At 35.4% G+C, this 16334-nt stretch overlaps 1 protein-coding gene across 1 annotated transcript; it reads left to right on the top strand.

Annotated features, from left to right (window-relative positions):
• Positions 1-6918: 6918 nt before the first annotated feature.
• Positions 6919-10726, top strand: LOC137400187 (uncharacterized). Its single transcript, XM_068086507.1, has 2 exons — positions 6919-6923; positions 9269-10726. The coding sequence occupies exon 2, from the start codon at positions 9270-9272 to the stop codon at positions 10440-10442; it is 1173 nt and encodes a 390-aa protein (XP_067942608.1). The 5' UTR covers positions 6919-6923; position 9269; the 3' UTR covers positions 10443-10726.
• Positions 10727-16334: the final 5608 nt, after the last annotated feature.

The raw sequence follows: 16334 nt of genomic DNA, 5'->3' as shown, positions 1-16334 counted from the left end.
GCAACTATATTCCTTAGCAATATTAACAATACGGGCGCCTTCTTCCTATTTACTTATGACCTCCAACTTGTTGAAAAGGAAATCATTTTTCCTTCGTCTTGTAACCTTTGTTTCAGTCTCAGATTCCATAGCTAACGAATTAAATATAGATACTTGTAGTTATACTTTACAGGTATGCTAAATAAAAGTTTATAGTAAAAGGGAGTATAGCGCTAAAAATGAATATTTGCTCTCGCTTATGTACTTTTCACAAAATTTCCCACGTAGAATGCGGACTTGAGAGAGATCGGTCTTCGTGTCTCTTTTAAACTTTGGTAAAATACTTTTGGCGAACCGCATTTCTGCGTCTTTGCTATTTTGATGTACGTAATAAGCACACCAACTGCCAAATTTGAACTCAGGCAAAATTTTCTTGAATTCGTATGGTGAAATAAAAGTCATATGACGAGGTGAAAACTTCATCCTGTTCAACTTCGTAAGGTGAAAAAAATCGTATATCAGAGTAATCGTAGCCTGATGGTGCGCTATACTAATGAGAGATGTTACTTCAATTTGTTAGGTCTCGATGAGTCATTGCTCAATACTTTTATGCATAACACAGATCGTGGTTTATCTTCACAAATACTGCACCGTATTGAATGTAGCTTTCGACATATAGTTTTATTTTTTACGCTATGCTCATTCTGTAAATAAAGTATTATTGATCATTATTTCAATATAAAAATATCACATTTCAACATAAAAGATGTAGTCTGATCAATATTACATATAATTGCAACAACCCTTCCCACTAACAACAGAATGCATTTGTTCCCAAACGCACACACAAAAGCATATTATATACAGAATGGATGAAAGTTACTGACTTGATAAAAAGCTGGTACTTGTTTATTATGCTGCCACTTTGCTGACTGTTGAGTAATGACTAGCGTCCACTATTGTTTGTACAAGAAGCTTACATAAATGGAGCACTACTGATGAATTTGTTTATGACGAGGTTAACTTATTATCCAATTCAAATCCAAATAGATGTGTTCACATACATCTAGGTTTTGGCTAGTAGTTAATTATTACCCACTAGCGTATATATAAACCAGAATGTTGAAGGAAGAAACCCAAACTCACATGGCACTGCAGGGCAGAAATTAAACGCGTAAGGAATCAGACACCTCTCTGTTCCCCCTGTATATTCAAACTTCCATCTTAGTTAGGATTTTCTCTGGTTGGGAATCCTTGTGTTAGAGTGTCATCCATGCCAAAGGGCATGAGTTCGAGCCATGTATAAAGCATTCTTTTACCCACACCTTCAACTGTAGCTTGGAGCAGGCGGACGTACATGATTCTTACTATGGTATGAAAGATTATAGCAGAGACTAGGGTAGTCAACAATACGTAATAACTGAGTTCAGTAGAGTCCCTTGCCATAGGATAAGCAAATGCATTGTTGATAGCCTCCAAAAGTCATGAACTAATATCGTTATAAATATCTTGATGTTTATAGGTTACAATAACCAAATGTTTGCTTTATGACAAATCCACTTGTTACTAGCTGCAAATTTTTTATTGGCAACTGTAACTAGTCATATACTGATTAGCGTGTCAACCATAAATCTTTGAAAGAAACATATAGAAGATAACTTCTATTTTATGAATATACCTAGAATAGAGCATACATTTGTGAAGTACTTTATTCAATAACAGCTAGTCTTTTGAGATTTTATTACGCATGACTGGAGGGTACGTATAGGAAAACCAAAGATGTTTTATGTCTATAAAGTCTGAGTACCCAAAAGAACTGCGGCAGTTACTAAAGATTGGTTCACAGTGTGAACCAATAGTGTGAACTTCACACTACACCGCAGTATGTTAGCGTCTGTGATAACAATGTTAACACTTTTACAAACCCATTTGTATCTACACTAGCAAATATCTGTGTCATAGTGTTCTGAATAAACAAGGATTCCTGAAAGAATGAAATGTTAGTCCTGCAGTAACTATCATGAAGGAAATATAGATCAAGCAATCCATGAGAGCCAATCACCATCTCCCAAGTGGTGCACATTACATAGACTTGTGGATGCTGGGCAAAATATCGGGAAAGTTTGAGAGCTTCAATGTTTCCTGAAATATCCGCGTTGCTCTGGTGATGTCATCAGTCTACAGTGTACATAATCAGTGAATAATCGCCGAGAGGACAACTCTGAGATATGACGATATAGTGTGATTCAGCCTTATGCTATACTGACTTATAATGTTTATGGTACGAATGGCATTATGTCACCTGTTGTGGAATTTGAGTGACAGTAAAAATATCTTCATGCTCAAATTTTTAACGCAATCAATCAAAACCCTCTTTTATTGGTCAGCCCTTCATACGATGAGCTGTTGACTGATGACTAGACCTATTGATCAGTACTTTATGTAGTCAAATGTAGCAATAAATTGAGCGTTTTTTTTTTTTGGTACAGCTTAAAATAATAGCTTTGGTACAGCTTAAGATAGGAGATTTTGAATATACTGGTTTTGTGAAATTTAAGTTGGCTTGGTTGAAAACAAAACACAACTCACCTAACATTTACCTGCTGAGTTTTGAGTTAAGTCATCATCAGTATAACAATGATAGTAATGACAGGTAGCAAAATTTAGATTTAGCAGCTCGTTAGCAATGCGTATCAAAAGAATTAGGTAAAAAGAAAATTGCTCTCACATATATACATGTATATTACTTTCATAATAATTTCAAAAATAATTTCATTTCAAATAAAAATGATTTTCAAATTACGCCCTTCAACAACAATAAAACAAAAAAGGTCAACGGATAGCCAGTAAAATAAAATAAATAGTTTGACAGCGTTTAAAATTTTTTTTATAAATAGCGTTTATAAATAGCGTTTAAAATACCTTTCTCTGTTAATAGAGCAAATATTAGGTGGAAGATTATTAATAGAGCTAGCTATGATATTTTCAAAAGTTATTAAAGCAGCTAGGAAGGATATTTCTAAAATAAATTTTAGATGTTGTATGCAATATGTTCATATCACGTGAGATGTTAGATGCTGTATGCAATATGTTCATATCACGTGAGATGTTAGATGCTGTATGCAATATGTTCATATCACGTGAGATGTTAGATGCTGTATGCAATATGTTCATATCACGTGAGATGTTAGATGCTGTATGCAATATGTTCATATCACGTAAGATGTAAGATGTTGTATGCAATATGTTCATATCACGTGAGATGTTAGATGCTGTATGCAATATGTTCATATCACATGAGATGTTAGATGCTGTATGCAATATGTTCATATCACGTGAGATGTTAGATGCTGTATGCAATATGTTCATATCACGTAAGATGTAAGATGTTGTATGCATTATGTTCATATCACGTAAGTTGAAAGATGTTGTATGCAATATGTTCATATCACGTAAGATGTAAGATGCTGTATGCAATATGTTCATATCACGTAAGTTGAAAGATGTTGTATGCAATATGTTCATATCACGTAAGTTGAAAGATGTTGTATGCAATATGTTCATATTACGTAAGATGTAAGATGCTGTATGCAATATGTTCATATCACGTGAGATGTTAGATGCTGTATGCAATATGTTCATATCACGTAAGATGTAAGATGTTGTATGCAATATGTTCATATCACGTGAGATGTTAGATGCTGTATGCAATATGTTCATATCACGTGAGATGTTAGATGCTGTATGCAATATGTTCATATCACGTGAGATGTTAGATGCTGTATGCAATATGTTCATATCACGTAAGATGTAAGATGTTGTATGCATTATGTTCATATCACGTAAGTTGAAAGATGTTGTATGCAATATGTTCATATCACGTAAGATGTAAGATGTTGTATGCAATATGTTCATATCACGTAAGTTGAAAGATGTTGTATGCAATATGTTCATATTACGTAAGATGTAAGATGCTGTATGCAATATGTTCATATCACGTGAGTTGAAAGGGCTTTACTTTGAACAATATCTTTGTTGCAGAATGGCACAAGTACTCTTGAAAGGGCAAGAGCCTCCGAGGGAAGACAAATACAACATTTCCAGCAGAGGCTTGTTCGTTTTCGCTTCAGCGGGTGACCTTCAGTTCGATTACACAACTAAAACTGAAAAGGAGGTTGACTGCTCAAACAGATTTGAACATTATCACAATGCATATAAGGAAAGTTGTAAACTCTTGAGAGAAGTCTTTCAGCTTGATGGTGAGCCAGACAACCTCCTTACACCTATGTTGTTTGACATGAAAACGGATACTGTGAAAGATCTTGTTGAAGATATCCTGGAAAAAAGAAAGTTAATCAATCCAAGTTTTCTCATGGTGTTTTTGATGGCCCCGAGCTTCGAATTTGGTCAATTTTTGATGGGTAGAGCAAGGGGATCATCAGGAGCTTCTTGTTGCCCTACCCCTAATCACATCTGCAAGGAGAAGTGCCACTCTCGACGTGTCTCAAATTTATTGAGGTCCATTGCTGAGGCGCATGATGAAAACGGGGATCTAATAGGATTACCAAAAATCTTTTTCATTCAGACGATATCAGGAAGTGAGCGAGTCTATGTTACAAAAGACAAAATGGGTGATGATGATAAACCGGAGATCTGTGCAGATGATTATACGCCAAAAGGCTCAGACACTTTTATTCTGTACGTTTACACTGAACAAACTATGGAGTGGCTGATAAAGACCAACAAACACCTCTACCTGATAACTTTCCTTTGTGAGACCATAAAAGCCATGCGACAGAAAATCACGAAGTGTTGCAAAATGCTCAAAATGATGAGTTCTGTCTTCTCAAAGAAACCACAAAGTGGGAAGGAACAAAGCGGCTCTGTTTCCACGACTACTCCTCCTATCGCAGCAAAGAAGATGGCAAAATTAGATGAAGATATGCTCAGGTCGATTGCTGAACAAGCTCGAGATAAACTTGGTAAAGACTTGGAGTTAAATCTCAATAGTTTTATAGATGGCTGGCTAGATAACCTCTGTACCACCACAGCGGCAAACATTGCAGCATGGCTTAAGGAGGAGGAGATAAATAGTAGTCAAGTAAAGGGTACAGGTCAAAATCCGGTCTGCTATGATCACATGCGTGTATACATTAGCAGCACGATGCGTCGCCGCCTTTCCATCTATGACGTTTTGAGACAACAGTTTCCATAACTACCAACAGCATTTACACTAGTTTAACCCTCTACGATGATCTTACTTTGTAGGTTTATAGTTAGTAAGCTATGTAGTGGTTCAGAATATGTTTAAATCTGTACGCTAACTAATAAAAGCCTTTCTCCTCCAAACTGGATTACTCTTTAATGTCAATGAAAAAGGGAACACTTATACTAGACAAGAAGTTGTTTTTTCCCAGCCTATAAGGCTTTGAGAAAAAAGCATTCTAGACTTTGGGATTGCAGTCATTGCATGTTTCTCGCTTACTGGGCTTTTATAATTTAACCCTAATCTCATGGTCAACAGTCAGCCACTTGTAATCTGCTTGAAGTTCCAGCTGCAGAAACCTACCTGTAGTCAACACAGGCTTTTGGTTACTGGCTGCAATGAACACATACAAAGTTTATAAAAAGTAGAGCAATATTTATATCTGATCCTTTAACAAAAACTCAAGAATCAGAAAAACTAAGCAAAAATACTTCACCAAGAGAACATGATTTCTGATACAAGGCACCAGCGCAATTATGAAGAATGAAATGAATTGACCTTTGCAGACTCTGTAGTTGATTGGATATACCACTGGATATATGGTTCTTAACTTATTAAATTAACTGAGCCAACCAATTTCATATTGAAAAATTAAAAAGGATTTTTTTTCACAGTCAAGACAAGTATATATTTTATTGGTACACAAAGTGAACTGTGCATTAACATCACTGTGTTAAAAAAATACAACCAATACAATGTGTGAACTTACATCAAATTACATATCTTTTCATAGAAACATGATCTGGCAAATCGGTGGAACCTCTGCTGTTGCAATTGGGAACTCTTCACCGAACCCTGAGGCTGACTCATTGAATCCCTAGGGTTTAACCAAACTCAGGTTAATAACCCCTGCCTTAGATGCATGCAAAGTAAAGCATAGCTTCATAGCTTCAAAATAGATTCGTTCACTGATACTGCACCTTGTAATTGGTCAAGTTACTAAAATATTATATGTCACATGAACAGTGTAGATGTTAGGCTTTTGTTCAGTGCAGGAAAAAGGATTTTAGCATCACTTGGTTCTAATGTCTTTACAACTATGACGCCTTTTTCTGTGGTCAGTATGTTAATTCTTTGATCCTAAATACATATGTAGTATATATATATAGAATCACAGGCATATATATTTTTATGGTAAAATCTAAAAGAAACTCCATCACGTGTGCTTATGACGACACCTGCCCCATTTTTATTAAATCTAGGTATGATTATACTGAACTGTTTCACAAGCAGCACTCAGAAATATTAGATGATTGTTCGTATCAGCACTTATACAATTAGCACTAATATTTTAATCCATTTGATTGGCGAGTCTACCTGCTCACTCCGTATCTAGCCTCCTGCCAGACTACATTAAACTCTGTAAAGTTTTTGAAACCTTCATAGAACATGAATAAGTCTTTTGTAATTGTATAACAGACGATTGGATATGTAAGAATTGTGGGCGGAGTCAGTGTAATTGTATAACAGACAATTGGATATGTAAGAATTATGGGCGGAGTCAGTTAACTAGCCGCCAACTTCGTCTTTACAATGCTACTCCATTGTTATAGAAGACTCTGTATACATAGGGTTTACTACACAATAACTTTGGTAGCAAAAACAAGCTTCTATTGGCTTCAACGTTGCTTTTAATACCGTAGCTTGTCAAAGATCTAAAACCGTTAGTGAAGGGCAAGTATGCTGCTTATAACTTACAAATCTCTATAGTCCAATACATTCTTATGTATACACCCAACTTGTACGGGAATGCAAACAAGATATATTGGCAGATACAAAATAGTAGTAAGCTTACTGTGATTAAGGATATCTTGAGATTCTCTAGGCTGTGGAAGCACGCTATTGAGGTACATGTGAGGCGTTTATATCTCAATTGCATATGCATAACAATTTTGAGGAATAAACAGGAATTTTTATTGTTACTAGTATCCTGGTAGTTTATTGTACCCTACGGGAGTGTCAGATGTGCAGATAAAACACAGAGAATAACTATTAGCACAACTTTTCTGGGCGACCGGAAGGTGTTTGACTGGTGCAGATGTTAGTGTGTCTTCCATGCTGAAGGGCATGAGTTTGAATCATGTATAAAGCATTCTTTTACCCAAACCTTCAACTGTAGTTTGGAGCAGGGGGACGGGCATGATTCTTACTATGATATGGAAGATTATAGTAAAGACTGTGGTAGTCGACAATAAGTGTTAAATGAGTTCAGTAGAGTCCCTTGCCATATGATAAGCAAATGCATTGTCGATCACCTCTAAAAGTCATGAACTAATATTGCTGTAAAAGTTTCGATGTTTATAGGTTACAATAACCAGATGTTTGCTTTATGACAAACTAGCGGAAATTCTGACGTTGCACGAGTATTAAAAATCAACTTATAAACAATGAGAGGTAATGTGGTTGCCTGATGTGGTAATATGGTCACAGAGAGCGGCAGCTTATTTTCACCCACATACCGACATATATCGCTCAATGAATCAAATCTTCTGCGATACGGATTCTTCATTCCAATATTTTAATAGCTATAGCTGGACAAACTGAACTACATACACACGGACTTAGAGATTTACATATATTAATTCATTCGGGACAAGCTGCAAACTTTTTATTTGTGTCGGTAACTAGTTATAGACAGATTAGCGTGTCAACCGTAAATCTTTGAAAGAAACATATAGAAGATAACTTCTATTTTATGAATACACCTAGAACAGAGCATACATTTGCGAAGTACTTTATTCAATAACCACTATTCTTTTGAGATTTTATTACGCAGGACCCGAGCGTACATATAGGAACACCAAAGTTGTCTTACGTCTACCAGTCTGAGTATCCAAACAAACAGCAGCAGTTACTAAAGACTGGTTCACACTATATCGCAGTATGTTGGTGTCTGTGATAACAATGTTAACACTTTCACAAACCCGTTCATGTTTCCATTAGCAAATATCTGCGTCATTGTGTTCTGAATATACAATGAATCTCGAAACAATGAAATGTTAGTCTCGCAGTAACTATCGTGAAGGGAAGTATAGATCAAGCGATTCACTGAGAGAAGATATAGACAGCCAATAACCATCTCAAAAGTGGTGCACATTGCATAGACTGTCGTGGACACTTGGTAAAATATCGGAAAAGTTTGAGAGTTTTCTGAAACATCCGCGTTGCCTCGATGATGTTATCATACTATTATCATGTTATCATGTGTACATAGGCAATGAATAATCACCGAGAGGACAATTCTGAGATATGACGATATAGTGTGATTCAGCCTTATGCTACACTGACTCATGATGTTTATGGTACGAATGGCATTATGTCACCTGTTGTGGAATTTGTGTAACAACAGAAATGTCTTCATGCTCGAATTTCTGACAAAAATCAATCAAAACCCTCTTTTATTGGTCAGCCCTTCATACGATGTGCTTATGACTATATATCTTGATTGCTAACTAAGCAGTACTTCATGTAGTCAAATGTAGCAATAAAATTGGGCGTTTTTATATTTTTTGGTACAGCTTAAAATAAGAGACTTTGGATATGCTGTTTTTGTGATATTTAAGTTGGCTTGGTTGAAAGAAAAACAAAACTCACCTAAGATTGACCTGCTTAGTTTTGAGTTAAGTCATCATTTATATAACAATGCTGGTGTTGACAGGTAGCAAAAGTCAGATTTAGCAGCTCGTTAGCAGTGCGTATCAAAAGAATTAGATAAAAAGAAAATTGTTTGTACATATATATATAGGCATATTACTTTATTGGAAATCATTTCATTTCAAATGGAAGGGCTTTTCAAATTATGTCACACAACAATCATACAACAAAAAAGCCAACGGTTAGCCTTTAACATTTAGCCAGTTACATTTAGCATAGGTAAATTAAAAAGATGCAGAAATTTGGAAAGAATTAAATTGATTAAAATAAAGCTGTTTGCCTATAGCTATATTCTCAAAATGTGTAGGATTTGCCCTTTCACTCCCTTTTTTAAAACACCCATTGCTTCGAACAATATCTTTGTTGTAGAATGGCACAAGTAATCTTAAAAGGGCAAGAGCCTCCGAGGGAAGACAAATACAACATTTCCAGCAAAGGCTTGTTCGTTTTTGCTTCAGCGGGTGACGTTCGCTTCACTTACACCACTCAAACTGAAAAGGAGGTTGACTGCTCAATCAGATTTGAACATTATCACGATGAATTTGAGAAAAGTTGTAAACTGCTGAAAGGAACCTTTCAGCTCGATGGTGAGCCAGACAACCTCCTTACATCTACATTGTTTGACACAGAAACGGACACTGTAAAAGATCTTGTTGAAGATATCCTGGAAAAAAGAAAGTTAATTAATCCAAGTTTTCTCATGGTGTTTTTGATGGCCCCGAGCTTCGAATTTGGTCAATTTTTGATGGGTAGAGCAAGGGGATCATCAGGAGCTTCTTGTTGCCCTACCCCTAATCACATCTGCAAGGAGAAGTGCCACTCTCGACGTGTCTCAAATTTATTGAGGTCCATTGCTGAGGCGCATGATGAAAACGGGGATCTAATAGGATTACCAAAAATCTTTTTCATTCAGACGATATCAGGAAGTGAGCGAGTCTATGTTACAAAAGACAAAATGGGTGATGATGATAAACCGGAGATCTGTGCAGATGATTATACGCCAAAAGGCTCAGACACTTTTATTCTGTACGTTCACACTGAACAAACTATGGAGTGGCTGATAAAGACCAACAAACACTTCTACTTGATAACTTTCCTTTGTGAGACCATAAAAGCCATGCGGCAGAAAATCACGGAGTGTAACAAAATGCTCAAAATGATGAGTTCCGTCTTCTCGGATAAACCACAAAATAAGAGAGATCAAATCGGCTCTGTTTCCACGACTACTCCTCCTATTGCAGCAAAGAAGATGGCAAAAGTAGATGAAGATATGCTCAGGTCGATTGCTGAACAAGCTCGAGATAAACTTGATATAGACTTGGAGTTAAATCTCAATAGCTTTATAGATGGCTGGCTAGATAACCTCTGTACCACCACAGCGGCAAACATTACAGCATGGCTTAAGGAGGAGGAGATAAATAGTAGCCAAGTAAAGGGTACAGGTCAAAATCCGGTCTGCTATGATCACATGCGTGTATACATTAGCAGCACGATGCGTCGCCGCCTTTCCATGTATGACATTTTGAGACAACAGTTTCCATAACTACCAACAGCATTTACACTAGTTTTACCCTCTACGATGATCTTGCTTTATAGGTTTATAGTTAGTAAGCTATGTAGTGGCTCAGAATATGTTTAAATCTGTACGCTAAACATTAAAAGCCTTTCTCCTCCAAACTGGATGACTCTTTAATTTCGATGAGAAAGGGAATACTTATACTAGACAAGAAGTTGTTTTTTCCAGTCTATAAGGCTTTGAGAAAAAAGCATTCTAGACTTTGGGATTGCAGTCATTGCATGTTTCTCGCTTACTGGGCTCTTATAATTTAACCCTAATCTCATTGTCATCAGTCAGCCACTTGTAATCTGCTGGAAGTTCAAGCTGCAGACACCTACATGTAGTCAACACAGGCTTTTGGTTACTGACTGCAATAAACACATACAAAACTCATAAAGAGCAATATTTAGATCTGATCCTTTAACAAAAATTCAAGTGTTAGAAAAACTAAGCAAAAATACTTCGCCAAGAGAACAGTAGTTCTGATACAAGGCACCAGCTCAGTTATGAAGAATGAAATGCATTTACTTTTACAAACTCTCTAGTTAATTGGATATACCACTAGATAAACAGTTCTTAACTTGTTAAATTAACTGAGCAAACTGGTAACATATTGAAAAACAAGATAAGACTTTTTTTACATTCAAAACCGATATGTTTGATTATTGTCCGAAAGGAACTACATTAACATCTCTGTATTCAAAGAACAAAATTAATACAATGCATAAACTCACAGCTTATTACATATCCTTTTATAAAGACAGCAATTAACTGAAATTGATTTTCTAGCCAAAATATCAGTGATACTTGTTTTAATAGAATTTATATTATTTTTGTATTACTGCTACATAAAACAAAATACATACACCTATTGACCAACAAATATGTTCAAAGCTAATGAATGATTACTGATGATCTTGTATATGACTTTGTAACTTCTAGGTTAAATGGCATAATACTATGTTGAGCTCTTCAATTCTTCACAGTACATAAGTATTTATATACACATATATGCATCTCAGTTTATAGCCTCTCCCTTCGAGATAGATTTTTATTATAAAATTAACAAATGTATTTTTCTTGTCTGTTTAGGAAGGACAACTCAGGTCAATGTGTCTCATTTTATGCGCTTGCAGCTTTAGTCACAGGCGGTATTTGGATGAGTTTGGCAAAAATATATAAAATTTTAATATTTCTTAGCGAGGTCAGCATCAAGAGTTATGTCAGAGGAAGACTGATGCATTTCCATAGATATATATACCATAGGTATATATATCTATGTGCATTTCGAACAGAACGGTTGGATTTTGTGTTAAATGAGTCAGTGTCAAGTGCGTTATTTCATTTTTCACTAACATGTTCATTGAATCAAACATTACACAGCCAATGGTAAACAAGATACTAGTAATATTGTAAATAACATGACATATACCGTATGTTACTTATTCCTGAATGACCTAGCTTGGTAACAAACATGTGGCTGGCTGCTGACTTTCATTGCTACTAGAAGCCTTGAATAAATGAGAATATTTGGCTCTTTTTAAAATTACACGATAAAAGTGTTTAAAAGTGCACCTAGCCATTCAGGTAGAGTTTTGAAACTTTTTATTGATCACCAATAAAATGACAAGTATTATACTCGAAAGGATTTTTACATTGAAAATTGAAGGCAACATAATAATAACATATTTCATGATATTATTTAATTATTGTCAGTATTAATAATAACAATTCTTAATAATGTAATAATAAAATAACTAATAACTACTGTACATGTCATATTTTGTGACTTATTTGATCCTACAATTAATAGTACCCTGTCAGTCTAGCATGCCATTAGAGATTATCAGGTGCCAATAAAGCACATAGAATAACTATTTGCACAATTATTACCATGTCCCAGAAGATGGTTAATTAGCACAGATGTTAGAGTGTTGGTCTCCTGTTGTACAGGTCATGAGTTCAAGTCTAGTTAGAAGAGATCTTTTATTGTAACCTGGCTTCGGATAAGCACGGCTTTTTTAGTGAGATTCATAAAGCTAATATAAATTCAAATATTACTTCAAACAGACATGTAATGCTTTTAATAGCAGTCAATCTGTATTCAGATGATTTTGGTAGACTGAAACAGCTTAACAAGAATAATAACTAGTTGTTGTGTGATGTAATGTTTATAGAACAATAAGAACCTTTACCACATTCTTGTGATCAAAGTTTTACAAATGGAAAACGCATCTGAGACTTGCAGAACAGAATCTCAAAAGTAGATTGCAAATGAACAAAAGTTCATTTAACATAAAAACTAGCGCAACATGAATAGAGAAATGCCAGAATCTGAGGCTTTATAAGGAGTTCATGTAGTCAAATATCGAATCTAATATTCGTAATCATTTACTTAAAGCTGGATTTAAAGAAAATTACATAAAAACAACATTATATATATATATCATACTCTGCAGGTTCATACCAAACTACTAAGTACGGCTCATTTGGAAAAAGATGGCAAATGAAACACTTTCTATGTTTATTAGATTATATAGATAGAATAGAATATATAGATTTTGCAACAAATGTCAATATATGTTGAACAAATTTAAACTCGACATATGAACCAATTTTAAACAGACAATTCCAAGTATTTTAAAACAACTGAGTTTTAAAAACAGAGAATGAAGAAACAGGTGAACAGGAAAATGAAACAAAAAAAATTGGTAATTAAGCATGTTTACACATTATCCTGTCCAAGTTGTACAGGCTACTCTGCATACCGCTATTACTACCTCTACTTTCAAACCGATGCATCGCTGTAGCTGTAGTTCAGTTTGTATGCCTCTAAGGCAGTGGTTATTAGCCTGAGTTTGGTTGAACCCTAGGAGTTCAAGCCAGTCTCAGGGGTTTGGTAAAGGTTTTTCAATTGCAACAGCAGAAATCCCATCGATTTGCAAAATCAAGTCTTTATAAAAGAATATGTAATTTGTTGTGAGTTCATGCATTGTACCGGTTTCATTCTTTCAATGCAATGAACTTACACGCAGTTCATTTTAAACATTGCAATGATTTTGTTCTTTGAATACGGCGATGTTAGTGTACAGTTCATTTTGTGTATCAGTAAAACATAGCTATGCCTTAAACATGAAAAAAAATTGTATTTAATTTTTGGTAAAAACGGTGAAAATGCTTATGAAACTGGTGGGTTTAGTATGTCCAACAAGTTCAAGTAGGTCAAGAACTACTGTCCTAAGGTAAAGTGACAAACAATTCTTCATAAATTTTTATGCATCTGTTCTTATGAGAATATTTACTCTGACCCAAAACAGGGAGCAGTCATGGTTCAGTGGTTAGTACACTGGCATATAATCAGTAGGTCTGTGGTTCGAATCACAGAAATGGTCGTAATACACCCTGCACCAGGATATATTATTTGTGGTGGCAACCTACCAAAAGGGGAAAGTCGGAAGAAAACTGATGCCTACAATTATAGTATAAGAAGAAAATTACTTAGCATACGGAGCTTTGACTAAATGTCTGGCTCACAGATGCTCGACTGTATCACGTAATATCTGGATCAGAAAGTTTAAACTGTATCACATAATATCTGGGTCAGAAAGTTTAAACTGTATCACATAATATCTGGGTCAGAAAGGTTAAACTGTATCACATAATATCTGAGTCAGAAAGTTTAAACTGTATCACATAATATCTGGGTCAGAAAGTTTAAACTGTATCACATAATATCTGGGTCAGAAAGTTTAAACTGTAACACGTATTATCTGGGTCAGAAAGTTTAAACTGTATCACGTAATATCTGGGTCAGAAAGTTTAAACTGTATCACATAATATCTGGGTCAGAAAGTTTAAACTGTAACACGTAATATCTGGGTTAAAAAGTTTAAACTGTATCACATAATATCTGGCGAAAAGCAGTGAAGAATTTTTGCGGGGCAAAATCATAAATAGCAGCAGTGTTCTCAAATGAATACCACATAAACTATTAGGTATGGAAAATATACGTAAGGTTATTCTACTAAATAACAAGTAGAAGTTATCTTACCTTAACTTTTCAACTACTAGATAAAAAGTAGAACAATGGACTATTTACTTGATTAGGCAACATAAAAAGCCCTTCTACGCATAATACTAATGTGATGTAGATATAGCCTTTATTCCAATAACTGCGAACTTGAGAACACTACTAGTGAATGCCAAGCAAGTGTGCTTTTATTCCCTACTTAGTTGAGTAACCAGTGCATACATAGCTTTTGCGTTTGTTAGGTGTTATATTACAAAGAGTTAGTTTTTATTCCTCTATTCTCATGCTTATCTATGAGTCAGCTACTACCTCTCTAAGTCTTCAGTTTTCACATCGAGTCATCACTGAACTTCTCTTACTCTAGTTTAGAGGTAAGTACGTTTATACACCCAAGTTTACAGTGTAAACATCTATGCTTCTCAGCTGTTGTAAAAGCTGTATGACATCGGTTACCACAAAGTTGCTTTTTGATAACATGTGTGTATTTTACATGTAAACACACCTGATCTAGTAATCTCGGAATATATCTAGAAGTATGTTATATCATGAGACATCTGTGGTCAAAAATTGTTGTGACATCATATGTACTGTAGAGGTATGTGCAGCTGTGTTTAGAACGCCTCTCTTGAGTGTATGTACATATTCATATGATTAAACGCATTGGAAGTTCAGGAGCATCATAACACTCATAGATAACCAACTAAAAGATTGTCCAACAGGCACATGACTTATGTAGCTTATGCTTCATGCAAAATGTACTACTAGTACATAATATGTTTATGGTTATAACTAGATGAACACTTCCGACAAAAGTTCATCAAAAAAGTCTTAGCATCACACTGCTGTAACTCTATACTTATAAAATGTTTCTTAGATGTTATATTTCTCATCTAAGTAATATTTTAAACACATACAAGGAATGTCTGTATATAAAAAGGGTGATCAGTGAAAAGTATAGCAGGTAATTTATCGCTAACCAAATATGCTGTACTAATAAAGACTTTAAGCCTGCCAAGCACGAATGAAAGGTAGATAAACAAAACTGTAGTACTGATATCAATGTTGAGAATGAAACAATATTATTTGATTTGCAGACACTACAGCATGGCAACAGTACCTTTAAAGGGTTCAGAAACGTCGAGAGACGAAAAGTACCCTATTGATGGTGAAGGTCTTTTTGTATTCGCTACTTCAAATATATTTGAACCTAACTCACAATTTCAAGGAGAGTCATTCGATTCTGCGTCTCAAACAAACAAAGCTAAACTGACAAGGCCTGAAAATGCAAGTATACTGGTAGTTCCAAATCATGGAGAAGATTTTCACACTGGTAAAAGAAGTGAAGATTTATTGGATGAAAACCAAAACCAGTTTCCGAATCTGTCCATTCGTGATCAAGATGGACCCAGACTCGCAAAAGATAACCTTAGTGGTGCGGTTCGAGAAAAAACTATAGGCAAGCTAAAACGAACCTTCAGTTTGACAGATGGTGCACAAAACTTGATACTATGGGGAGAAAATGAAGGAAACAGTATGGCGCTGACATCCGAAAATACTTCAGCTGGTGAAGATAGCTCCCCATTCCAGGGATTCATCACAAACATTAGAAGCTGCATGCGACATACGAAACCTAGCTTTTTGTTAATTGCGCTTATTTCAGCTGGAGAAAAATCTGGAGAGTTTTTGCTGAGCTCGACAGATCGAAACAGATGTCGAGGTCGAAAATGTGAAAGAAGTTGCAAATTCACAGGAACATGCCAGAAAAGACGGATTTTGGATCTTGTTCGAGCGATTCAGGAAGCTGAAGGGCCAGAAGGTGGACTTTTCTCTAGTGTGCCAAAGGTTTT

Source organism: Watersipora subatra, chromosome 7 (assembly GCF_963576615.1).
Source record: "Watersipora subatra chromosome 7, tzWatSuba1.1, whole genome shotgun sequence".
NCBI classification, from domain to species: domain Eukaryota; kingdom Metazoa; phylum Bryozoa; class Gymnolaemata; order Cheilostomatida; family Watersiporidae; genus Watersipora; species Watersipora subatra.
Note: the sequence above shows the minus strand (reverse complement) of the source record. Positions and strands in the feature narration are given on the sequence as shown.